Source organism: Varanus komodoensis, unplaced genomic scaffold, assembly GCF_004798865.1.
Source record: "Varanus komodoensis strain SLA01 unplaced genomic scaffold, ASM479886v1 scaffold35, whole genome shotgun sequence".
Lineage (NCBI taxonomy): Eukaryota > Metazoa > Chordata > Lepidosauria > Squamata > Varanidae > Varanus > Varanus komodoensis.
This window is the reverse complement of record NW_025335856.1, coordinates 2,989,611-3,015,344: the sequence shown is the minus strand read 5'-3', so window position 1 is coordinate 3,015,344 and position 25,734 is coordinate 2,989,611. Positions and strand designations below refer to the sequence as shown.

Below are 25,734 nucleotides of genomic sequence, written 5' to 3'. Positions count from 1 at the left end.
GTTCCCGGGGGGGGGGGTGCTAAGACCTGCTTAGCTCCAACAGGGTCGATGTTTAAGGTGGCTCTGAGCAACGGCTGCTGCTGCTCCTCCGATGCCGCCATCCGGGAGCACCTTTCCTTCCACCCCTTCTGCGCTGGCATCTTGGCGAAGGGCCTACAGTGAGCTTCACTGCAGAACAGGGGACCGTTTCTGTCGCCAGTGGAAACACACCCCTGGCCCCCCGGCCCCCCCCCCCGCACTCACCCGAGTTTCCCGATGCGACCAGAATGGAATTCTCAGAAGGGCTGAGGATTCCATCCTCCTCCTGCCGGCGCAAGCTGACTGCAAAGTCCATGCTGCACAGAGGGCGATCCTAAATCCAGCACCCACGTGAGCCCCGCTATCCTTCCACGGGAATGCCAAAAAGTTTGCGGCACCGGCGACCGCGGGGGGGGCGGGCAGCCTCCCCCAGCGGTGCTGGCACTGCGGGATGGCCGTCCAGGTCTCCCCCGCAGCGCATCCTTCGTCCCCGCCTGCCTCTTCCATTTCCACCCCTGTCTTGGGAAGCGGGAGGGATGCGCGACCGCACCCCCACCCCGTCCCACGCATCTGGTTCGCCCCGCTCGGCGAAAGCCCTCCGACCAGCCGCCCCCTCCCCGCGCAAGCCGGAGGGGAGGTGCAGCGCCGCTGCCGCGGGTCCTCCCCGCGCGCCCCGGTTCAGGCTCACCTCCCCTCTCGCTGCTCCTCGCCGGGATTCGGGCGCGCAGGCTCCCCGCCCTGCGGGGCCGGCTTCTAGGCACCCGCTGCGGCTGCCGAGGCCCCCCAGGCTGCCGAGGCCCCCCAGGGCTTCGCCACCGGCCCTCCTTGGAACGGCTGCGGCTCGCAGACAAAAGAGGGCGAGGGCGCGGCCGGTCCTCGGCTCGGCTCAGGATGCTGGGCTGGGCTGGGCTGGGCAGGGACCAGCGCTGCCCGGGCTGCCAAGCGACTGCAGGAAGGGCTGCTCAGCGCCTGCAAGCCGCATCCAGCCCCGCTGCGGCGGGTCCGTCGCGCTCCTCCATCCCTGGAGCGCCTGGGCGGTGGCTCGGGAGGCTGTGGGGGCCGGAGGAAGCCCCCTCCCCACCCCTTCAGCCCGGCCGCGCGCTAGCAGCCCCCCTGCCCGGGCCGGGGAGGGCTCCCTCCTCCGCCTGCCGTGAGGTTCATCTCCTCTCTGCTGAATGTCACAAGCATCAGCAAAGGGGTGGGAGAGAGAGAGGGAGGGGAGGGGAGGGGAGGGGTGGGCTGGGCCTGCAGGCAGGTTTCTGCTTTCTCAGGCAGCACAACCGCTTCCCTTAAAGGGGCCGGCGAAGTCTGTTCTTAAAAGAGGGAGGGAAGGAAGAAAACAATGCACACCACCAGCAGCAGGTAAAAGCCGCAGGTGAGACGGATGCTCCCCTGGGAAGCACTACTTCTATCTGTTTCTCTCTGGGGCAGGCGGAAGGCAGCAAGTTTCTAGTCCTGGGGAGGGTCAGATTCATTGCCCAAGACAGCTCTCACTTTGGGTCAAAAGGGACTCAGCCAGGGAAGCCGTGCTTCTCCCCGCCGCCCCGGCAGCCTTCAGCTACAGCAGGAGGTGGGAAGCAAAGCAGCCCCAGTATGTACGACCATAACCACCTGCACGGGAAGAAAAGCGTGTGTGAACTTTCAGGGAAAGGGGAAGTGCCCCAGTTTGTTCCTTGACCCACTTCAGCAAGCCTCCACCCTTGCTGCAGGGGGAAAGAGGAGAGCTCCCTGTTGAATTTCCACCTGCCTCCTGGGGTGCCTGTTTGAAGAGTCCCAGCTCTGATGCAGGGGCTCACAGGATCAGAGACTTCACACCTGTGGGGTGGCAGGTGCACCCCAGAAGGTCTGATCCTGGAGGAGAACCCTGTAGGCATGACACTCTCAGCTGCACCTCCGCTGGCACTGGCTCGCATGTTTCCCTTTCAAGGCAGGTCCTGCTTGGATGCTTCCGGGCAAGGTCTTAGTTGTGCAATCGCTAGGCCTCCTTCATGGACTTTAACGTGCACATGTCCTGGTGGGGGGGGGCAGTGCCCCCTCTTCTTATCCCTCCCGTACCACCTCCTCAGTTTCCTTTTCCACAACTGCTCGAGGAGGAAGAACCCAGCCGCCGTGCCCTTTTCACCAACTCAAACAGCTATTTCTTCTTAGCTCACTTTCATGGAGCATCTCCTTCACGCCATCATCAAATTGTTAGTGTCATCCTCTATTTCTCTTTGCTGCTTCTGCTTCTCCCACCCCTAGATTGCAGAAAAATCAATTTTGGGGAAAGAAGGGCCTAAGATTTGATTTCAGGCTGAGACACACAGACTGTCTGTAGGCAGCCCTCTGTCCATGGGGGAAGCGCGTGAAAGGAGGGGGTCCCTGAAAGGGGCGTGTGTGAGAGAGGGGGAGCAATGGGTGGGGGGGGGAGGGCAGGCACAGCCTCACCCAACTCTGGCTCGTGTCCCCTGAAAGACCATTCCCCCAAGGGACTGATGTTCTGCAGAAAAGGTTGCCCACCCTGTCTTTGCAAACTCTTTCAGGTGGAGCACTAAACGGGCTTCATTCCCAGGATGGCCAAAAATATACAAAATAGCACGACACCGTAGCCTAAAGCATTTCTTGTCTCTGGGGCTTCTTTACACGAGATTATCCTCCTCTGAAGCCCTCCTGTGATTTCATATTCCTTTTTTTGGCAGGGGAAGGGAAGCAAGGAAAGTACGATTATCTGGAAATGGTGGAAGTCACCACAGTAAGAAGTACAAGTTCTGCAGCACCAGCTTGTGGTTTTGTAGTGAAGCAAACAGAAAGGGAGCGAAAGAAAGGAGAGTGAGAACAGGTGTAAAGGGACTCTTCTTAATCTTGCCAAAGATTTGGAAGCAGAGGCCTTGCTCAAATGACAGGTTGAAAGGCTCATGCAGAGAATACGCGTGAAACAGCGAGGCACCCTGTGCACATTATCTGAGCTCAAAGAGAGCAAGGGGCAACACCGCATGTGAAAAGCACACGAGGAGGGGAAGACCAACAGGGCCAAGCAGCTTATGTAGAACCATTTCAGTTTTAAGGTGTGAGTGCAGCCCAGTTTGGCAGCCCAACTGGGAATTATGGTCCGATGCATCTGGAGGGCACCCAAAATGGGCCGGCCTCCCATTTTTCCACCACTTTCTCCACCTTCTTTTGTACCAGGAGCAGCACCGGCTGAGAAGGAAGAGGCGGAACAGGGGTACCCTGCCTTGGGATCAGCATTGCGAGGTGTGCTTTCTCCAGCAGCCATCCTGTCCCGCTGATGGGTGGCATGAGACAGCTTTGAATCCGAGGCCTGGTTCTCCCTCCAGCTCGAGGGAGGCCTTCTGCTTGGCTCTTGCCATCCCGGTCGGTCATATGCTTCACCCACGGCCACCCTGCCTGGAAGACAAATGGCATATGGAAATGAGCAGTGTTAATTGATGCTGTGCCCAGCCATCTGCTGCCAGACTTTCCCTGGGCCCCAGCAAAGGAGGCTGGGAAGACGAGGATGCAATGGGAACAATGGCTGAGCAAACTGGAAATGTACTGGTGAATGCCATACCCCATGCACAGCCAGGCCGTCTAGCTCGGGGGTGGGAACCACACCCCCATGCAGCAAATCTGGCCCATAAAGGTTTCCCCATCCCTGGTGTAACCCACTGTTGCCACCTCTGATGGGTAAAGGTGCTCTCCAAGGGCTGAAGTAGAGATGGATCTTTCTTCCAACTGGCCCTTTTGACTGGCACACTTTCGGGATCAGTCCTGGGGCCAGTGCAGAAGCAAAGGGCGAGAAATCGCTGGATGCAGGAGGAGGGCACTGAAGGTGAGAGAGAAAGCAGCTGCAGGGAATCAGCCGGAGACTGACAGTCTGAATCAGTCGAGAACGTGTTTTTTTGGCACCATGAGCCTCATTCACGGCCGCAACGTGATTTCCATCCTCCATCCAAGGGCACCGGCATTATTAGGTTCACAAGACATGGGCTGAGCAGTGATCTGGGACGCCTGAACGTTTGTGGGTAAACTGTGAGGCATCCAACCAATGATACTACATGGATGTGGGAATTTTGTGTGTGCCGGTTTTCTCCATTCCAGTGCATGACATGAATGCGCCCCCTTGTGGCAAAAATGGAGTTTTGCTGAGCCGGAGAAATGCTCGGCTTGCCCCTAGAAAGTCACAATTATCTGCCCCCAGACTTCCCAGTGCAAAGGAGAGACTGAGAGAACTGGGCATGTTCAGCCCTCCCTCCATTTGCACCAATTTACACCAGTGCAACTGCAGGTTCTCAGAATCCTCCCATTATGTAAAATAAACTGGTGCAGCTCCTGCAGAATCTAAAGCAATCAGACCTCACTTGATTCCGTTCTGGGTTTCTCCAACGACCTCCCTTGGACTACAATTCTCATGAACCTCAGCTAGCGATACTGGCTGGAAGATTATGGTGATTGCAGTCCAACATCTGGGGGGCCTCAGGTTGGGGAAGGCTGAAAGAGAGGATGCTTTCAAATAGGGGAGTGTTCTCTGACAGTCCAAGGAAGAGGACTGTCCTCTGCAAACTAGGGCACCTGGCCACTCTGCTTCCTCCCCCTACTGGTCTTGATGGCAGGTGATTTCTAGTCAAGCCACAACATCTGGGATGTGTTCTGACATGCACCAGACCGCTTTGCTGGCACTCCTTGCAGCGACTCTGCAGCCTGGGGCTTGGTGCCCTTGCGGAATCTGTGCTGGAAGGTGACACCCGGCAACTCAGTGTAAAAAAGCTTTTGCAGAATTATCGCTCCAACTTCTCCTACTCTGTTATTTCCCCATTTCCTAGTGGCACATTTTTCTGCCTTCTCTCCTTGAAACCCACATCGGAAGACCATGGAAAGCTGCCCTTCTAGCAAGTCCCATCCGCAAAGCTTTCAGGAATATTCCTCTCTAGGGCCAGACTGATGCAATCACAGGCTGCCCTTTGCTTCGGGCTGCAAAGCATTGCTGGCAGCTGTGGAAATGTCCAAGAACCATCTTAAAAGCAGGAAGGCCCCTCCATCTGCTCACGTGTGCCCCGTGAAGGCCATCTGATAGCCTGCAGCCACTTCAGCGCTCGTCCAAATCTAGCTCAAAGCGAATGTCCCAAGGATGAAATGGGTGGTGTGGACACACTGGGGCACTGCATTTTGTTCCTTGCACTGCACAAAGTTCTCTTCTCACCAATGTCCTGCGTGGGAGCACAGCTGAAGCCTCTGATTTCCCAGGGCAGCTGAGGCAGTGCAGAATTATAGGCCAGGACCGTTCGTCCTTCCCCTTACCGACAGGCGGCTGACCGCTTTGCTGAAGATTGCCTAGGAAACGGCAAACCCTGAGTGCTCACTGCTCATTTTCTTGATCAACCCACCTTCTGGGACCTTTCCTTGCCCTGTCTGCTGCCCCGATGCACCAGCAGGAAGTGTGTCTGGGCAGGGAAGCCACTGGGGAGAGCCACGGGAGTTTTGGCACCAGCACTTCCGTGGCCACATATTCTCCACCTGTGCCTGCTTGAGGAAAGGTGGGACAGGGGAGAGAGAGAGAGAGAGAGGTGTTCCTGGTGTGCTGCTGCAGAGAGAATACTGGCCTGCACACCCAGCATGTTTGGCTTCATCCTTGGAAGGAAGGTTCAGCCGCTCTCCTTCCCAGATCTCTCTCACCAGCCAGACTGCAGACAGTTGGAAGGGGCGGGCAAACGGGCAGCAGGCAATGAGGGAAGAAGGTGAAGGTGATGGCTGCATTCTCAGCCTGGGTTTTCCCTGCGCTGGAACCACCTCCTTTGCACCCCTCATTCAGGACGCTCAATGCCAGCAAAGCATCTTACTGGGTCTTCATGCAAAGAGAAGGCAGGTGTTCTGGGTGAAGCTACAGATCTCTATGGCAAGGAATGCCCATAATCTAGGAACCCCCATCCACGAGGTCTGAAGGCGTGACCGGTGTACAGCAAGAGCCGAGATGCACGATCGTTGCAACGCAGGTTTTATTCATGCACCGTTTGAAACTAGCTAGTTGCCAGCATCTGAGATCTGTTCCCGAGATGGGTTAGAAAGAAGAGGCAGGTGAGAATCCAGAGGAAGTCAGGCACGTGCTTAAGACTGGCTGAAACTGAAAAGACAGCAGTGGGGCCATCAGCATGTTGAAGACATCTCAAGGGTAAGCCAATGGTGTCTTTCAGGACCACAGCTCCCAGTGCCCTTTGCCACCTTGGAAAGTGCCATTAGCCGCTTTGGGGTACCTGTAGCCCCCAATCTTGGGAAGGCACCAGGCCATCAGGATGGAAAGGATTTGAATGGACCAAATTTGCACGTAGGTGAACTGAGTCATTTTGGACGGCGCAGGTACACACTGCAGTGCTTTAGAGAAGGCAGCTCCTCTCATATGGAGTGCTCTTCCTAGGAAAATGCTTTCCACTTCATGAAAAATAATTCTGGATTAAAAAAAAAAAGACTTGCCACCTAAGTAATCAGTGATGTCTTTGTAGTAGATGAAAAGGGGTTTAAACTGATTACACCAGAGAAGAGTGAATCCTGTGCAGGTTTAGACAGACAAAAGCCCCACGACTGTGGCCTTAATCACGTAAAGCAGGCTTAAAGTTCCAGCCCCGGGGCACGAGCAAGCTTAACACTTACACAGCAGGTAGAGGAGGCAACACGGGTGGGCCGTCCTTCTGGTGTTAGCTTTCAGCTGCAAAAGAGCACATGTTGGGTTTAGCATCTGCATTCAGGGTGTGGAGCACTTTGACTCGAAGGGCATGGAGGCCAGAAAGAGGACACCCCCTTGCACAACGCTTGCGCACGCCAACCAGTAAGTCCGGGGCACCTTTGGAATTACTCTAACTTAAGCAGGAATACCAAGAGTGTGGCCCGCCAGCTCTGCGTGCCTCCAAGGCTGTGCTCTGCCGTCTCTCCTGAATCTGGGCCCAGCTGCTTACCGTGCCCAGGCTCAAAACCACGTGGGTCACATTCGATGTCGACAATGGGCTGGTTTTGCCCAGACAGCAAGAGAGACCCTGGACTCAGGCACAGATTTTTTTATGGAATGCCCCCAAACCGGCACTCGGAGACTGCACTTCTCTGGGTCCCTTCCACTCAAGGACCATTTATCCTTCACCCTGACCCCTTGAATCCCTGGCTTTTTATGTCCTTATTTTAGATCCCCTACAGCTTACAGGCCCCATAGCGAGAAGCCTTTGTAAGGTCACCTTATTTCAGCTTAACAGACCTCACTAGTCCCTTGGGAAGGTAACATATGATCCAGATGAACCTATCAAGCCATCCGCTGGTGGACCAAGGCAGTGAAAGCTTTCCCCCTCCTGTAGATCGGCTGACAATCCTGTTTTTCTGTTAAGTTCCAGCCTAAACTTTGGCTTATACCGAAGAGGCATCTATTCCCTCTGCAATGCCAGTTCTTACGTCGTAACCCTGTGATCTAGAACCTGTTGTTCTCTAGATGTTTTAGACTGCAACCTCCAGTACCCCAATCACTGGCCATTCTTAACTTGAGGGGCTTAACTTGACAGTTTTAAATTTTATTAATTCACTATAGTTTTATCCCTCCTTTCTTCCTGCAAGGAACCCCATGTGGCTTATATAACCCTCCTCTCCATTTTATCTTCACAGCAGTCCCGGGAGGTTGAGTCAGTGATTGGCTTCATGGTCAACTGGGGATACAACCTGCACCTCCTGAGTCCCAGGCCAACCCTCCACCAGCTGAGGGAAGGGGGAACCAAGCAGGTTTCTAGCCCCTGTTGACTAGGATACCAGTAGGCTTCAATGCCTGGGTGCAGATCTTTTTGAAATCCAGAGGCAGGGACACGGGAGCAGAGGAGGGCTTCCAGAAGTCAGGGGTGTCACTTTCTGCTTGAGTAGAAGGGAAAGATGTTACACATGAGTAACATGCAACCTTCTCTAATCCGTGCAACACCTGCAGATCAGAGAAACCTTTTCCCCTCCAGGTACAGAAGACACTCACCGCAGGGGATGTAGCACTCGCACTCACAAAAGTCACAACGGAAGAACCAGCGGGTCCAGCCAGATTGCTTGGTGGTGCAGGAGGAGATCTTGATGCAGCCATGGTTGACAGAGGGTCCCAGGTGTGCCTTGTGGGGACAGGTGGAGGAGCAGCTTCCATCGATGTCCCGTTCGTTGATTTCAATCCGGCCCCGAAGGCAGATCCCTTTGTGGAAGGAAAAGTCAGAAAGAGTCAAAGGGAGTCTGGGAAAAGCAAAAGGGGCTCCAAAGGACAAGACACACAACCCAGCCTTTTATTTGGAGTGTGCTACACGGGGCCCTTCCTTCCGAGCCAGCAATTCATGGCTAGCCACATCCCCTCTGTGTCAGTGGCAGGACTAGGCGTTGATGCCTTGTGGCGAGGTGAATTTCAGGAAATACAGACTTCTACCTGCTCAGGACAAACTTGCCCCAGCCCCGAAAGGCACGTGCCAGGTTAATCACTACGATCTACTTTGCAGGGTGGTTGAGAATATAAAGCAGGAGCAGACATGAGAAGAACATTTTTCTAATACGCCCAGCTGCTTCTAAGATGACGCACTCACTGCTCCTGAGCCCTCTGCAGGTCATTACTTACGGAGGCAGGTGGGTTTGGGGGTCCAGCGCCCACTGGACAGGCAAGCACTAGCCGGGTCCCCCACCAGCAGGAAGCCAGGGCGGCACCTGTAGCGGACCACTGAGCCCACCCACCAGTCATTGCCGTAGACCATGGAATTGAACTCTGCTTCTGGTCGCCCACAGTTGACTGCGAAAAGAAACAAGGAGAGCTGTTTTTGCACTGTGCCAAGTGCTGAGATGGGCTGGCATTTCAGGACGGACGCTCTCACTGAAAATGCCCAGACTGGCAGAATCCAGTTGGCCAGTTTGTCCCTGTTTCAGGCCGTGCCCCCAAAACGCCTTTGTTTTGCAACACTGGGCTTTGCCCCATGCCCGGTTGGTGGTTCTGATCCCAGCAAGGAATTGGCGGGCCTTCGCTTCTGTTCCCAACTGCCTCTAGCCAGAAGTCCTGGGAACCACACGATCAGGGTGGCGCTGGCTCCAGGGTTTGGACAGCATTTTTGGCAAGGCTCAGACAGGAAGCCACCTTCTTGCTGCCCTGCTGACCAGCAGTTCTTGCTCAACACAGCAACCCCGTGCTTGCGCCAGGAAAAGAACCAGTGAGGGAGGGGCCATGGCATTGGCTCCTCCTCACCACCTGGCTGGAGCAACAAGTTGGCTGCAGGGGTGTGGAGGAAGGATTCCAGGGGGCTCATGTAAGTGAGCCAAGCTGGGCTTCCGGCAGGTGCCCAGTGGTGCTGATCCGGCTTCCAGCCCTGATCGGGGAGGCAACAGCCTATTCCACCATGTACCTTCCACATGCACAAGTGCACCGTCAGTGAACTGGTAGGGCCCAGGCAAATCTTATGGCTAGCTGAGAGCCAGTGTAGCGTAGTGGTTAAGAGTACAAGACTGGGACTCAGGCAACCTGGGTCCAGTCCCCACTCAGCTCACTACCTGTGACTTCAGGTGAGTCTCAGACTCTCAGCCCAACCTACCACACAGAGGAGTTGTTGTTGTGAGGATAAGATTGAAAGGGGGAAGAGAATTCTGTAAACTGCCTTGAGTTCCATGGAAGGAAAACAGGTGGGATATAGATTAAATAATAAACTGCCTTCTGAATCATCCCTGCTTCCATCAGTTTGAGGAATCCTTCTAAGATCTATCCTTGTGTAATCCTCCATCTCTTCCTATTTCTCTCCAGTTCCCATCACTCCCGTACCATTAGCAAAGTGACTCACAATCTCTATTTTGTTCTACCCTAATTAACAAAGGCTGCAAGCACGATCCAGATTTTATTGATCTGAGTAGGGTAAAGATTCCGGTGGTGACTTGCCCAGTAAACTTTTAGTGCAGGTGGAATTTCACTGCGGTTTCCCAAGTTCAAGAGCAACTCACAATCCATCACCCTGGCTCATACCTCTACAAAATGATTTGTATCCCAACCAACAGCAGCTTCCATTTCCACACTGGCTCCTCTTCAATTCTTTGTGCTTTCCTCTGCACCCTCCTAAGCAGATTGGGGCTGTTCCAGACCAGTAGGTGTCCAAATCTACCAGAAGAAGCAGAATTCACAGAGTAATAAAAATTAATATTTTTTGCCTTAAAAAATCCAGCTTGGTACAGGTAAATAGGACAGCTGCAGAAGGTTGCCAAATGCAGTAACACATTGGAAATAAAGAAATCCAGCACTGTGCCTCTTGCTAAAGAGTTGGGGGAAAAGTCATCAGGGCATTTTAATATTCCATATTTCCATGTTAGAATCTGTAAAGGGGCTATGTCAACAGAGGCATTTTTGTAAACATTTAAAATAAAAAGTTTGACCATAAAGCAAAAAAGGCAGCAATAATTAAACCAATAAAATTTAAAAATATTGAAAGTTGCTACAAATGAATAAAAACAGACTACAGCAAGAGTGGTCCAGTGGATTTAAGAAGAGGTGACTAGGACATTGGTGACCTGCAAGAGAGACCCCCACAAAGACCAAAATGCTGCAAGCCTGTGGATTATTTTTAGTTTGCATATAATGTAGGACTGCATGCAAGAGAATGATCTGAGATGTTCATTGTTTGGATGCCAGGCAAGGTGTGCTCTTGTGGGTGGCACGGGAAAGCTCTTTGCACACAAGCCCCCACCCCAAAGTGGGGCCAAAACGCTGCTCCAGCCCCCCATTCCAGGCCTGATGTAAGTGGATGTTGCAATCATTTTGATCTAGTACCTTGGGAAGTCTAAATCATTAATACCTGAAGCTTTTACACACACAGTGGCACAATATACAGCATCCCATACCGAAGAAAAAAGGGCAGGTACATGTATTAAGAAGCTAAGTCACGGAAAACAAACTGAAGAGAAAAGAGAGGTTTGGATTAAAATGTTTAATGCACAGCCAAGATTTAAGCATGGAAGAAACAATTTATCATGTGCCGTTAACTAAAGCCCAAGCGAAAAGAATCTTGCATTTGTTGTGGAAGATCGGCAAAATATCTGGATGTTTGAATTTCCATTGCACAGAGCAGGTAAGAAAAGGGGAAAGATGCTTGAGTATCCTTATATTTAAGATTGTGCACTCTTTCAGTTCAGTAGCTACTCTGTAAGTAGTTACTTTATGTCCAGTCAAACATGAAAGTGAATTCTTAAGTGCAATTTGATTTTAATAACAGAAAAACAGCTACAGTGGCTGAAATGATCTGTAACTGAAACAAATTGGTTAAGATGTATACATCTAAAACAAAGCTGGTAAGGGGGAAATGTGTCCAGTAACTTTGGTCTATTTCAAATAGGATTACAAAAACTTTAATTGTATTTTTGAATAGTCTCATTTTACTTTATCTACCACATTTTCCAAATCATGACTGATGTCAGAATTAAGACTGGAGACTGGGACTGCATGGCATTATCTGGGGATTCCCAACGATGTTGCTCAGTGTGCTATTCTTTTAGTTCTATCACATTTTATTCTTTCAGCTGTTTGCAACGTGCCAAGAGAACATCCATTACTGGTAGATCAAAAACATAATAAATGAACAAATAATCTGCTGCTGAACATTTGACCGAAACTTTTAAGTTCTCAAAATTTAATTCCACATGTAGCATTTGGAAAATCCAGTTTCGGGTTGCAAATTCAAAATTTGGTGGATTTTTAAAACATGCTAACTAAAACATGTTATTTTAGATGCAGAAATAACATCTTGGGTGTACGGTGACTGCTTTCCATATGAAAATGCTCAAAGCATTTCAGAAATATTATTTCAGCAATTCTTCCAAAGGCCCCATAAAAGTAGGTATTTTGCTTAATTATTTTCAAGTTCACTGTAATACAGAGCTGTCTGTATACACACACATGTACTTAATCTTTTTCTTGAACTATGACATTAAAAAAGTAGACCAGCATTTTTATCCTCGTATTGCAGACATGCGACCGAGGCCGAGTTCAAGGTCAGCTCAAGTGCTTCTAGCCAAGATGAATGCTAAAATAGGTGCATTTAACCATTGCACCCTGACCAGGAAATGGCGTTTGCACTTTGGCTTGTGCAGAAAACAGGCCTGAGATACTGCTCCCCATCCTTGGGAGGACGACACTTGGTCCCTCCCTTCTAACCGTGTGCTCCGTAAGTTGGCTTACCTTCCGATTCCTCACCTGAGAGGAACCCCCGCACAGCGAGGACGAAGAAGACAGTTCTCAGTGCCACTGGACACATCGCAGAGCTGGGCCCCCAACCTTCTCGGGGAGCTTCACCCCTTTCCCTTCAAAGAACATGAAGTCCGAGGAAGATGCTCCCTCGCCTTCCTCGGGCAGCTTGGCCAAGTTGAATGGGTTGCCCAAGTGCCTTGAAGCAGCCCAGGTGCTTTCCTGACATGGAGAAAATATTTGCTTCTCCGTGCCAAGATGCAGGTCAGGGAAGAAAATACAAGGGTGAGGTTGGGAAGCTTCTATTAATCCTTCTGCTGACCTCCCCCCCACCCCTCCTGTCATGACACAGATAATCTCAAAGCAAGCAGCGATTACTGACACACTTTCTCTCCCACTTCCACAAACCTTGCGAGAACATCAGGACTGGAAACATGCACAGTAGCCACAGCAGAGTGAGAGGTTTCCAAACAGCGGGGGCCCTGTTGCTTCCCAGAATATCCACAGAAGGCAGAACGGTGCAGTGGGACAGGGTTTTGGATCTGAAGGCCTCAGACTGCATTTCTTTGAGCAAGCCAGCACCTCTCGGTGCTTCTACCCACTTCAACAAGGTTACTGCGTGGCTATACCTCCAAATAACAAAGCAAGTGAGCCAAGCTTACCACCTCCCCAACCACTTCCAGAGTAGCCACATCCAAGGTGGAACAGAAGCGCCTTCCCAACTCCAATCTGGTAATCAGACGCTGAACACGTGAACAAAACTCATCCCACCGTGGTCCCAAAGGATTTTTTTAAACATAATGCAGCTCCCCTTCACTCATCATCACTTTGGTAGCCCCTGGACTCAAATAAAATCTAGCTTCTTCAAATAGGTCTGATCCACTCATTCACACCTCCAAGATAGGTGATAAAAAAACACACACACACATCAGACCTGACACAAGACCTGGTTGTGGTTAAGTTTTGCTTTTAATTCTTATTCCGGTCACAACATAAACCCTGCAAGCCAGAGCTGGAACCCCCAGCATGCGGGAAGGACCCTTGGCCAGAAGCAGCCCCGCTTTCTGCTTGGTCTTTTTATGGTGCGGGAGCCACCCGAGCACAAACCGCCCTGCAGTGCTTGGGCCATGCGGGAGGAGACACGGAGCAGGTAGCGCACATGAAGCCCGTGGTTCCACACATTGCCCTTGCGGCTCCCAAGCCACAAAGAGAAAGCAGCTCAGTGAAATTTAAAAAAAAAATGAAGGCAGGAAGTGACTAACCCTGGAGTAGCAACTGAAAACAGGCTCTCAATGTTCTGGCTCCTCGCTCATAGAACAGGCGAGCCACCGAAAGATCAGTGCTGGAACCAACAGGCAGGCTTGAGACAAACGAGGCTTAAAAGGGGGGATCAGTGGTTAGACATGCAGCAGAGGAACAACCAAGTCTGAGTGTGGGGCTCATGGCGAGGAAGAGGACTGGCCGGGATGGAGACGAAAGAAACAGGAACATTTCTGGCAGGACACCGGGATGATCCAAGACAGGCAAGCAGGGGAATAAGCCTCCTGGAATGCCCAGCTCTTCACCCTGCCCCCAATATTTTGCATTGATTGGAAGGGCTCCAAAGCACAGCCGGCTGCCGTTTCCCAAAGAGCTCTCTGGCGAAGCAGCCCTTGTCCCGAGCTCTGGGGCTTCCCTCTTCCTTTGCCAGACCCCCCAAGCACCAGCAGGTGCCACAGCTCCCAGGGCAAAGGAGCACCTGTGTGCACGGAGCCCAGGATGAACAGGTCCCCTGCACACTGCTGCGGGGAGCACAGCTGACCGCCCTCAGCTCCCGCAGTGCGCATTAAGGAGGCTGGGGAACCTGAAGCAGGCCTTCCGCAGCCCCCGCCAGCAGCGGAAGCCGGGGCCCGATGTTCCACACCCAGGCTGCTGCCTCATACAATCTGAATGCCCAGTTCCTCCGCCGTCTTCTGGAGCCTGTCCATGACATTCTCCTCTGCCTCGGTGGTCAGCCCGCCGGGCACAACCACTCGGCTCTCCAAAGGTGCGCTGGCCATCACGTAGTACACGGTCTCACTCTCCCCGCGCTCGTTGGTCCTGCTCACCACGCGGAGGATGGGGCTGGAGGGCGCACTCGGCTCCCGGTCGGGGGGTGCGTCGGCGTCTTGCTGAGCGGGGCCCGGGGCAGGCACAGCCACCTGCAAGTCCACGTCGGCAGTTTCCTCCGCCGGGGGCTCGAGGACGATGCCCTGCAGGCCGCCCTCGGCCCCCGCCAGCACCACGCACTGGGCCGCGTCACCCAGCACCTCCCCCTGCTTCTCCCGGTCCTTGAGGAGTTGCTCCGTGAGCTCCACACTTTCGTAGCGTACCAGCTGTAGCCGCATGTAGCCATCCTCGTGTTCCTTGTACCTACATGGGGTCGCAGAGGGAAGAATAAGCAGGGCTCCCAACCATCATAGCATGCTGCTATGGAGAATGGACGCCAGTGGTTTGCATGCTATAAAGGGAAGGCCACGGGAATGTCAAAACACCAGGCGAAGCAGAGAAGGCAGAGAGAGGGATGACCAGCTCACATGGGACCACAGAACATGCTGGGAAGCCGGCATGCCACCTCTTAGGCAAATTAACATGATTCTTTATATGGAAATTGTACCACAAACTGATAAAATGCCTTGGAGGCTGTATTTGGCTCCAACGGACAATTATTCATCATCCTGTCTAGATATCAGTGTAGCAGGAAATGGGTCAAACTTCTGCCCACAGAAGAACAAACATTTTGCCATGCCAAAGCAAGGTCGACTGCCGTGCCAAGTGCAGTGTGCTCCGAACTGGGGGTTTTACAGAAAGTGCTTGATTTGGGCTTCCTTTCTGGATCCCTCTGCAAAATGGAGTACCAAGGAATCGCTGGGCTGCCCAAATACCCATCCCACCATCCAGCTGTCCTAAGGAACAGCAGAGGTTCTACTTTTGTCCCTAGGCTTTGGGGTCAGAGCGGAAGCTTTGCTTTCTTTCACCCAAGTGGGGACAAAGTAGATGGCTGAGACACCATCAGCACTGGCCCACCTGCCACAAGGCCCCGGGGTACAGCTGCCACAGCTGCTTTTCTTTGTGACTGCCTCTGACTTGCTTTGCACCAAAGGAACCCTCGGGGATGTGGCGAAGAGACAGGCGGCAAGCCTCAGTCTCCTTGCTTGTTCTGCTCCAGTCCAGAAAAAAGGCGCTCAAGATTTGGACTGAACGTTCAGACATGCAGTGGTCCCAGCCAATTTGCAGCGGGGGAATTCAAGGCGAAAGAACAGTGTGTCACCACCTACCCTCATTTGCATTTTAACAACCCTAACCTGAAAGTTGATTTAAGGTTTCAACAGCCTGGCAAATGCCAGCCCTACCGCACCTGCAAAGTGCTTTGACTACAAAGCGGCACCCACCAGCTTGCTGGAGCCCACTCCCCAAAAGGCTGTTTGATGCCATGGTCTGCAGATCTGAGCCATGAAACAGGGAGGCGGCAGTGTCTGGACCCAGCCCTAAGTCTGCATACCTGAAGCGAGGGTGGCCCGAAGGCCACTTAAACTGGTGCTTTTTCCTGAGGTGCACCGTCAGGTTATTTCCACGGGTGAAGCATTTGTCGCAGACGTGGCATTTGTAGCGGGGCTCCGAGTCGCCCTGCGGGGACGCAATGAGGAAAACCAACGTTATGCAAAGTTCGTTAGCAACAGGCCTAGTTCACAAGGCAAATGCGATCCACCGGGGCCTGCTGGCCCAGGCAGGCTGTCGGGGCGCCAGGCCACTGCGCTAAGCGCCTACTAATCACTTGTGAGGGCAGAGAGAACTGCTGAGAAGGGTGGCTTGCATTCTAGGTTGCAGGTGGCCTACCAAGCGCCCCCACGACCCACACTTGCCAGGCTCATGTGCAATATGCACCAAATATTCAGAGGGCTGTAGCCACCATGACAAGAAGCTCTACAGTGGCTTGTGTGTAAACCAGGAAAAAGGCTCTCTATATTTCAGATTCGGGGAGCTTTCAAAAAGCAGCAAATTGGAGGATTACTGTATTCTGTCAGCATATCATTGATCAAAAGAAATAAGCCCTGCACTTGAAATCCAGCATCCTGAGCATCAGCTGTCATAATTTTGGTTTCTAGGACAAATACTTAGGCAAAATGGATACAAAGACAGGCTTGAAATTATGTAAACAATTTTAGTGAAACCCTTCAAGTCAAAGGAAGGTCAGTGTTGGATACCCAGTCATGAAGGGGCAAGGTTGCCACAGCTTCTTCCTGTGACTTAGGGGATTTTCCAAGGACAAAATTACCAGGTGCAAATGATGAGTCGGCTCTGTGCTATACCTTTTTGCTGCAAAACTAAACAAATTTCCTTCCATCCATAGCTCACAGCATTTTCTTGCCATGCCCACATCCTCTAGGAATTCTCCAAGGATTCTAGCAGCCCTTCAGGCATCCACATGGTTTTGGAAATCAAAGGAAAAACAGCTCTAGGCTCTGCAACTCCTTCCCACCCCCTTCGCACCTCATGAACCTTCTTGTAGTGCAGTTTGATGGAGCAGAGGGATCGAGCACTGAAGTTACAGGCCTCAAACTCACAGCGGTAGGCCGGCTCTTTGCTGTGTGTATCCAAGTGCTTTCGTAGATCAATGAGATTCTTGCAGCTGGAAGAAGAAAGGAAAGGAAGGATTTAACAGTGCAGTGCAAAGACTAGATATTTTTATCTTGTTTATTATGGGAACCAAGGTTCCATTTAGATGCCAGGAAACACTTCCTGACAGTTAGGATCCCGAGGGTATGGAATGGGTTTCCACAGGAGGTGGTTGAGGCCCCATTGGTGAGGGTGTTCCAGGATAGGCTGGACATGCACATGGTAGGCATGTCGTGAGCAGAGCCGGCTGGAGCCCAGGGTCAGACTAGATGGCCCGGGAGACCCCTTCTGACTCACTCTGTTTCTATGTATTTATAATATTTTATATCCCATTCCTCACAAGAGGAAAAAGATATAAATACAATGTAACAACCACAACAGCGCCACACACAAATGTTGTGAGTATAGATAAATGCATTTCCCTCAGAGAACAGCTTTTCCCAGGAAGGTGGTTTCCAGGTAACTTGGATCGCCTGCTATTCCCACTAACCTCAGCCAACGGTCAGGGGTGATGAGCCCTTCGGATGCTTTGGACGGCAACAAGGACAGGGAAGGCTGCTTCAAGTGATCAGCCTTTGAGCTAGAACGTGAATTAAATACGGACACTTTCCCCATTATGTTCTGCCGATCTAATCCATGTTAGCTAGGTGGGTAGGTTAAGGATTTTATGGAGCTCCGGGAGTCCAGGGTTTGGCCTGAAGTGGTATGTTTCAAGCAGCTGTCTATGTTTCCATTTCATTTAACCCTGGACCCTATTTTCTGTTGCCTGAGTCTTAGAAAAAGACCAACCGATTTTTTCAACATGAAGAATAAGCATTAGAATTTCACCTGGAAAAATGCCCTTTGCTCCTCTAAAGCTTGAAGGCCCGCCTGCCCTGGAATTTCTGGGTGCCCCGGGCATCCTCCACTTACCTGTGGTCACAGTAATTGCACTTGAAGGGCCGCTCCTCACTGTGTCGAAAGCGGATGTGGTTGCGCAGAGAGGAGGGCAGAGGGCAGGTCATGTCACACAGGGGGCACTTGTAGTGGTTGACTGCGCAGAAGGAACGAGAGAAGAGTTCACCACTGGGAAGGGGAAGCCAGGGAAAGGGGGCCGGGAAAGCCGACCCTGCCTCACTCACCATGGTTCCTCATATGATCACGCAACAGCCGCTCGGTTGCAAACCTCTTGGAGCAATGGGAGCACTGGAATCGCTGCTCTGGAGGGAGCAAATACGGATGCGGGAGTTACGGAACAAAGACAGTAGGAAGAGACCCAGCAGTCTGGGACCGCAGCTGGTTCGGGCAACTTGTACTTCTTCCTGGGTATCAGACCATTTCTGGAGCTTATTATTGCAAAACCCGGGCATCAGGGAACTGCTGTTTGGGAGACTGCCAAACCTTCTGTACGGCTTCTGACAAAATGAGATCCCGCTCTACTCAGGTGTTTTCACGAAGAACACAACAAGCCGCTTTGATTCCTATTATGCCACTATTAACTTGCGAATATGGCTGAGCTCTTCTGCAAATTCAACAGCAAATTTTTGTCTGAATGGAATCAAGATAGCAAACTCTTTCCACTGGGGTAATTTGGACATGTACTTTACGCTCCAGTGAACAGATGAGGCTTTAATGGCCATTCTGCATCACTACCAACTGCCAATACGCCTGCCAGAAAGAAACAGTCCAGGCTCTCAGGAAGAAGCAGGAGAGAGGGATGAGAAAAAGAAATGGGGGTACCTTGTTCAGAGTGAAAACAATGTCAACTCAACATGGCAACACTGATATTAATGATATTGCCACCTATGTACAGGAAATGCACATTTAAGAACAAAAAATAAGTTGACAGTCCTAGCAGATGGAAATGTAAGCTCAGAAAAGCCAAGCAAAAGCAGACCTTGCCACATGCTTTGGAAAAGATCAGAAAGAAGAACTTTTCCCACTATAATCCCACAGCCTCCGCCCACAGACACTGGTGGCTCTTCTGGCACTACATATCGGTTCCTCAGGTACTTACGTTCTAAAGCAGTCTGCCGGCGAATGTGATCAAAGAACTTGGTGTTGTTGGAAAACATCCCACCACAGGTTGGACAAGCCACCACCTTCTCTTGCGTGTGGCTGCGCAGGTGTTCTCGCAATTTACACCGGCCTTTGAAGGTACAGTCACAATCTAGAGCCAAACAGACACCGCTCTGGGTCCTGACTTATCCCAAACATGTACAAGAGCAGGGAGTGACTTGCACGGTTCGCATACCAGTCTGAGAAAATGACTTGATTCACGCAGGGACTCTCAAAACCCACCTCAATACGCTTCTCAAATGTGTTTTTCAAGCATGGGGATTTGGGGTTCTATCTCTACCTGCATGAATATGTCAAGGCGAGCCTATCCCACCCCCTTCATATGAACCAAAAGAGAGAGGGGCGTTTTGCTCAGACAGCAATGTAAATGATGCTGTTTCCTGTCCAAATGTCATTTCTCCTGCCCCCACAGGAAAAACCACACTCATTTAATGTTGTCTAGAGAAAAGTTGGTCAACATTTTTGAATTATTAAAGTATTAGTTACAGATTGGTACCTGAACAGGCATTTAATATTTGTAAAGTTTGAACAATGTGATGTTATATGCAGGTATCAGGATATTATCATGTACGATTTGATACAAGTATGAGAACTTTATTTAAAATTCTAGAAAATGGGTTTTTTTTTTTCAGAATTAAAGATGCGGCAAACAGGGAAACTTTGGCCTGCTAAAGTGCACACCAAACCTTCCCCACCCCACCAGCTTCAAAGGTTAATACAAGCTTAACTCTTACCCTTCCACCCACAGAAGACCATGTGATTCTCCTTTCCGACAGACTTGTACTCTGTGCAGAAGCTGTGATCTTCCACATGCCTGTAGAACCACTCAGGGTTATCAAAGGTACGCTAAAAGGAAGTCAGAGGAATTAGAATGTTTTCCTAGTGCACTGTTAATGGGGCAGCAAAACAGCAAGCAAGACAAGCTATCTTTAAGACGTCAGAAGCACTTCTGTAATAAAGCAGGCTATCAATCAAATGCTTCTACTACAATAAAAATCTCATTTTCATTAAAAAAAAAAAAGGAATTTACTAAGGAGTCTCTTGAATCGGTTGGGGGCAGGGGGTAGCAGCTCCTACAAGATGAGCAGGAGGGAATCTAGAAGTACTGTATGCTGATTTTCTAGCCTTAATCAGCACTGAGATCCATGTGGAAAAGGTTTCCAAAGTTCAGAGGACAAGAGATAGTAATATTCTCTCTCACACTGTGGCCCTTTCTTCAATCTATAAACCATGGAGACTGCTTGGGCTGCAAGAGGGCTCTCATGCCCCGAATCAGCAGCTCTTCAAAATGAATGAATGAATGAATGAATGGAGACTTGCATGCACATGCTGAACTTTTGTCCATATTCATAAAAAGTTATCTTCAGTGCAATAGAGAGAGTTTGTGTGACCGTAAGTGCCTCCTACACTGGAGCCATGTCTCCTGCTCACCATGGGCTCAGGCATTTTTTGGTAAAAGAAATCTGGCACCACTCTCTATTCCAGCTTTTCCCTGCCTCCCACCCCACTCCAGTGGAGGGCTCTTGCAGGGAAATGAATGGTGTAGTGTCACCAGTCTCCCTTCAACCAAGTTCGCAGGGAAACACGCACAGTCGCCATAAGCACTGCTGTTATGGCCACTGTGGTGAATTTCTGGGAAGGACACAAGAGATCAGGTTTTCTGCACACATCTCTACTTGCTGCATCTTAGACTCTGGCTGTCCTCCTCTTGGGGGTTCTAATAAGCATGACACTCAGCTGACAGTTCAGATGTACCTCTCATCCCGATTCTGCATCTCTCACCTCACAGTACTCCCAGAGGCAGAGGAAATTCTCCTGGATCTCAGGGATGATGTTCCGGCTCTGGAAGTCCAGCTGACAGGGGGTCAAGTCTGACTGGCTCTGTAAGGCATGCAGCCCCCACTGCTTCAGCTTGGTATGGTAGCAGTGGAAGTAAACGTGGCGGACCAGCTCAGCAGGGCTCTCAGGAGAACAGAACCCACACTCCTGCCAGAGGCAGGTATATTCTTCTGAAAGGCAAAAACAGAGAAATTCCTACTTGGGACAAGTAGATGGAAGTTGGCAGAGCTGAGGCATGGATGCACGAACTAAAAGAACTTTGAACAGATACTCTCTTCCGTCGCTGGGAATGGAACACACAGACACAAAAATTTGTCTGTCTTCTGTAAAGCATAGATTCCTCCCACTTAAGACTGTTTAAATGCTTTCATTTAAAAAAGGTGTAATTCCATGCTTCTCAAACTATCAGTTGTGCCCCCTTTTCTGAGCTAATCTGAGCTTGTTCACTACTCATCAAAAAGCCATACTTGGTAAATTGTCCTAACTCCTGTACTGTTTAAGTTCTGCCATGCCAGGAACTTATATTCCTCAGAGGCTAATTAAATTCATCACCAAGGTAAGTGGACCATAACATTGAAATCCCTTAAATTCATCCTTTGTAGTCCTATTTGATCACAGCCACACTTTGACAAATCCCAATTGCTTATAGGGCTATTGCCCTAACAGAAGCAAAACCGCTGCACTCCATACAGCTTTGCCCAACATCAAACTAGACAGCCTGTTTTCCAGTTTGGGAAACACTGAGGCAACTCAGGTTCCCCATTGGTTCTAATGAATTATTTTCTATTAATCCAATCAAGAAACTCAGTGCAATCATTTTGGGAAGAAAGGGGTAGAAAATCTGGAATGTGTGCACAAAAATTGATTTTCAGAGAGTAATGCAGTAACTTATATTAAAAGCCACTTCAGGACTGCTTGCATATTTTTTTTAACTGCACCCTCTGCCGCTTACCAAGAGAATCCACTTCATCATCTTCATCTTTGCTGCGGAGATGCTGCTGCAGGTGCTTCGACACATGTTCGCAGAACTCCTCCATCTTCGAGGCCACAAAGCTGCACATCTCCCATTCACACTGCAGAACCAAGGTTTCCTTACTGCCTACCTTCCCAGGAGGCATGGTAAGAGTGCTGGAGGAAGAAGACAGAACAGAAACAATCCCACTGACATTCCCAGAAAAAGAATGGAAGCCTTCCTGTTAGCCTATATCACAATAAAAATTAACTCAACGGAGATTAAAACAAAAGGCCCAGCAGGATAAAGTGATGATTCCCCCTTTCCTCCATGCTTCCCAACCAGCATTATTCCTTGGGATTTTATGGCAAGGCTCTTAGTAACCTGGTTTTAGAAAAGCACTTGGAAAACTTTACCTTTCCTGTATTCCCTCATTCCCAACTTCCCATGCATTTGAGATGTGATTCCCAGAGCTGCATGTAAATTTATGGTCTGGGGTGTAGGGCCCATTTCTGGCCCTGCTTAAATTTTTAATTTATAAAGGATTGCAAGAAACATTCCTTGCAGTCCTTTTGAAGTTGTGACCTCTGCATAGAATCATAATTTCAAATTTAATATTTCTTTTTTAAATTAATATTTGCCATTCTAGTTCAAACAGCTACTAATTTTTTGTTTGCTTTAAAACGGAAAAGCTTAGTAGTGAAATCCAAGCACTAGGCAAAACAGGAATCCATACTTAATGCATTTTTTATATTATGTCTACACATAGAAAGTCCCACTGAACTCAATAGGGGTTACTTCTGAAAAGTCATGCATAGGATTGCATGAGTCATGACCCAGTGTAAAATGAGACGTTACAGAAAAATCAAGACAATCTATTCCTTTATTTAAGGTACTTAGGTGCCCTTTTTCGGATGAGCCTCACAAAGCAGGTCATACATAAGCACTGACAACAAGTTTAAATACAATCATAAATAATACCTGACACCATGTGCTCAAGAGCAGAGCGTTTCAGATTAGTTATCTCATTAACCCCAGCAAACTTAGTTAAGTTAGTTACTGTAATAATCCCCCAGTCTTCAGCTAGCAAGTGAGTCCACGAGGCCCCCCGTTTCATGGTTCAACTCTGGCACAATCAACCTGGTTTCAACTCCACGTATTCACTTCCCTTGACGGTGAAGGGAAACCAAACCAGAAAGTACTTAAATTGCAAGCCATTTAATCTAATCCATGGATGATGATGAAGCTGCTGCAGCCTGCCTTGAGACCAAAGGATAGGAAGGGCTACAAATAAAAGCATAGGCCTACATTTCAGTAGAAGGACGAAAAAGGGGTGTTCCGCGGCATAGCCCCTTACCTTTCTCAGTTCAAAGTGCCCCTGAAGGCCAAGGCGGCCCTGCCATATATGAAGCCTGTCCTCCTCACTGCCCCCTTCTGCTTGCCCGTGCCTAGCGACGCGCCCCCACCCGGGGCTTCGAGTAGGATGAAGCAGGAGCTAGCAAGGCGGCCCCCGCTTCCTCCCACCTGGGAGCTCAGCGGCGGCAGCGCCAAGAATAAAGAAAGCTTTCGGGCCTCGAACCGTGGCTCGGGGGCTGACACTAGGCCCCGTTTCCATAGTTACCGCCAGCTTTCCCCCCCCCCCCCCCACTTCCAGCACGAAGGTAACTTCCCCGACCTGGTAAACCGGATGAATGGCATCCCTCAGCCAACTATAGCGCTAGGGACCGTCTGGACAGCCAACCGCGTCGCAGGAGAGGCGGGCTAGTTAGGCTATCAAAACATGAAGAGAGTGTCGCGGTATTTGGTCCGGCTGGGAACACGTCTTCCTCATCGAATGATTCCGCGGTGTATTGAAGTTCTTAGTAGGGATGATGATGATGATGATGATGATGATGATGATGATGATGATGATGATGATGAGCGAAAGCAAATATAATTAGGAAAAGACTATAAATAGGAGAGAGGAACCCCCCCCCCCAGATCCCAGCACTGTCTAGTGGGAGATTTTGAATAGACAGAAGGAGGAAATTTTTAATAGAACTTGTACTTAATCTATGGGATTCACAGCCACGAGATTAAATTTCAATCGATGTTTTATTCATTGCTCCCCTAGACTGAACTGTGATGTTCAGTTTAGCTGCTTATTTTAAGATGTGCATTTTTAACGAATTAATTGTTTTCTATATTATGTTTTACTTAGACATTGTACACTACTTTGTTTGAAAAGTACTTTAGATGTCTTCAGCATCTCACTGGTCATTGTGCACAGCAAAGTGCTAGATAGAACATTAATCTGATCCAGCAGGGCTTTTGAAAAAAATCTTCTTAAGGCCAAGACAATCTATGAATAAAAACTTCTGGAATGCATCTGCAATCAAGAGACTGTAATGCTGAGCAACCAACAACAGAGGAAGTAATGCATAGGCATAATATCCAAGTGGACCTGCTATGCACAGCACAGACTTCTAAATATTTGCATCAAACACCAATCAGCATCTAGTGGTGGCAGCAGGAATTGGTGGAGTTTATTCTAGAGTTGAGTTACCCTGGGCATCTACAGGGCAGGGTTATCCTAAGCCCCTGGCCACACACTTATTGGTTTTGCTGTGAACCATCTCTCAGATTTGTTGTCACACAGAAAATGAAAACAGTATCATTGAAGGAGGATTGAAAGCATCATTTCCCTATTTATCACACCCATGATTCCAAGACTGCTAAGTTAACAATGGCTTAAGATGATTGAACAAGTTGATAGTCTTCCTTAGGATGCTTTGTTAAACTCAGATATTGTTACTGATCTCTAGGGAAACTGAATTTTTTTCACTGCTTGCAAAGAGCTCCAACCTGATCAAGAAGCGACTAAACTCCTAATTCTAGCTGGTTCCAGGGATTTGAGGGATTCCCTTGGGAGTAGAATTTGCTTTCACATTGTGTTCACTGAAATTTGACAGTGTATACAAATCTTGCTTTGTTCTGCAACATGGTATGTCATGTACTGCCCTGTAATTGAGTCCTACGCCAGAAAAGGGAAATGACACCAGGACTTGTATAAACAGCATGTTCTTTGTACCATCCCAGCCTTTTGCAGCTGCAGTTCACTATGAAAGAAAAAGAATAAACACAAACCATTGGACTATGCGTCAAGTTGATCATTTATGTTGAAGAGGGTGGGTTGAATGCCAGCTTAGTTATGCTTAGAGCATTCCCATTGAAATCAATGGAGCAGGTTAGTCATAACTAACTGAAGTCCCACTGAACTCAATTAGCCTGTTGTAGGCATGACTAAATCCAGATACAGCCCTCTTATTTAGCAACAATTAGCTCACACAAACAAACCTAAGACCCTTAATTATTTGAAAATATGCAGAAAATTAAATTCTGCTCTTATTGTTACAAATACAGAAAAAGTGATTCTGTATCTTTTACTTGTTGGTTTGATTGGGATGCTTCAAGAAATTGGACGGGTTACTGGGCTTCAGATTTATCTGGACTTTTTAGAATGATATTTTAACTAGTCCTGCAAAGTTGGTTGGCAAAGTGTGAAGAGCTGCAACCTTGTTCCATTTTTATTTGGAGTTACTCCCATGAAACTCAATGGGACTTCTGAGTAGACATTTATAAGGCTGTGCTGGAAGGGTGTTCATTTACCAAGGAGAAGGACCCTTCAAATGTTTACTCAGCATCTCCATCTGAGTAAACATACATGGGTTGCACTGTAAGATGTTATTCAATGCTAAAATGCTAAAAGGGTCTTTCCTTTGGGTTACGAACACTTTTTATTTATTTTATTTTATTTTATTTATTTAAAGCGTTTATACACCGTCCCATTACTGGTGTCTTGGGACAGTTTACAACAAGCTTTGTTATGATAACCCAGGCAAACACGTCTGAGTAACCTTAAAAGACTTGAGAAATTTGAAGTTAAAAGTATTACATAGCATGAATTTTTATTTTATATATAAACACTCCATTTATTTATCGCCCCCTCCAAAGTATCTTTTCGGTCCACTGAAAGAACCCTTTCAGCAAGCTCCTCGCTGGCCATGCAAATTACATCTAAACAGACATC

The 25,734-nt window shown here is 49.3% G+C and overlaps 2 protein-coding genes across 4 annotated transcripts; both read right to left on the bottom strand.

The window, feature by feature from the left end:
- Nucleotides 1–5,977: 5,977 nt before the first annotated feature.
- On the bottom strand, nt 5,978–12,984 carry LOC123028106 (sushi, von Willebrand factor type A, EGF and pentraxin domain-containing protein 1-like). 3 transcript variants are annotated; one of them, XM_044439624.1, is made up of 7 exons: nt 12,176–12,984; nt 9,974–10,108; nt 8,594–8,761; nt 7,979–8,182; nt 7,768–7,863; nt 6,637–6,691; nt 5,978–6,112 (listed from the first exon to the last, which is right to left on the bottom strand). In XM_044439624.1, the coding sequence occupies exons 1-6, from the start codon at nt 12,249–12,251 to the stop codon at nt 6,681–6,683; spliced, it is 690 nt and encodes a 229-aa protein (XP_044295559.1). In that variant the 5' UTR covers nt 12,252–12,984; the 3' UTR covers nt 5,978–6,112; nt 6,637–6,680. The 3 variants fall into 3 exon arrangements, 2 of the variants coding, with proteins under 2 accessions (XP_044295559.1, XP_044295560.1); XR_006415622.1 differs by having other exon boundaries at nt 5,978–6,106; nt 6,637–7,863; XM_044439625.1 differs by lacking the exon at nt 7,768–7,863 and having other exon boundaries at nt 5,978–6,106.
- Nucleotides 12,985–13,131: 147 nt separating this feature from the next.
- Nucleotides 13,132–23,282, bottom strand: LOC123028104 (histone H4 transcription factor). The gene is made up of 10 exons (XM_044439623.1): nt 23,023–23,282; nt 21,666–21,841; nt 20,657–20,883; nt 19,609–19,720; nt 18,813–18,965; nt 17,938–18,015; nt 17,729–17,849; nt 16,691–16,829; nt 15,702–15,826; nt 13,132–14,572 (listed from the first exon to the last, which is right to left on the bottom strand). Exons 2-10 carry the CDS (start codon nt 21,829–21,831, stop codon nt 14,098–14,100), a joined length of 1,596 nt encoding a protein of 531 aa, XP_044295558.1. The 5' UTR covers nt 21,832–21,841; nt 23,023–23,282; the 3' UTR covers nt 13,132–14,097.
- Between the last annotated feature and the right edge of the window lie 2,452 nt (nt 23,283–25,734).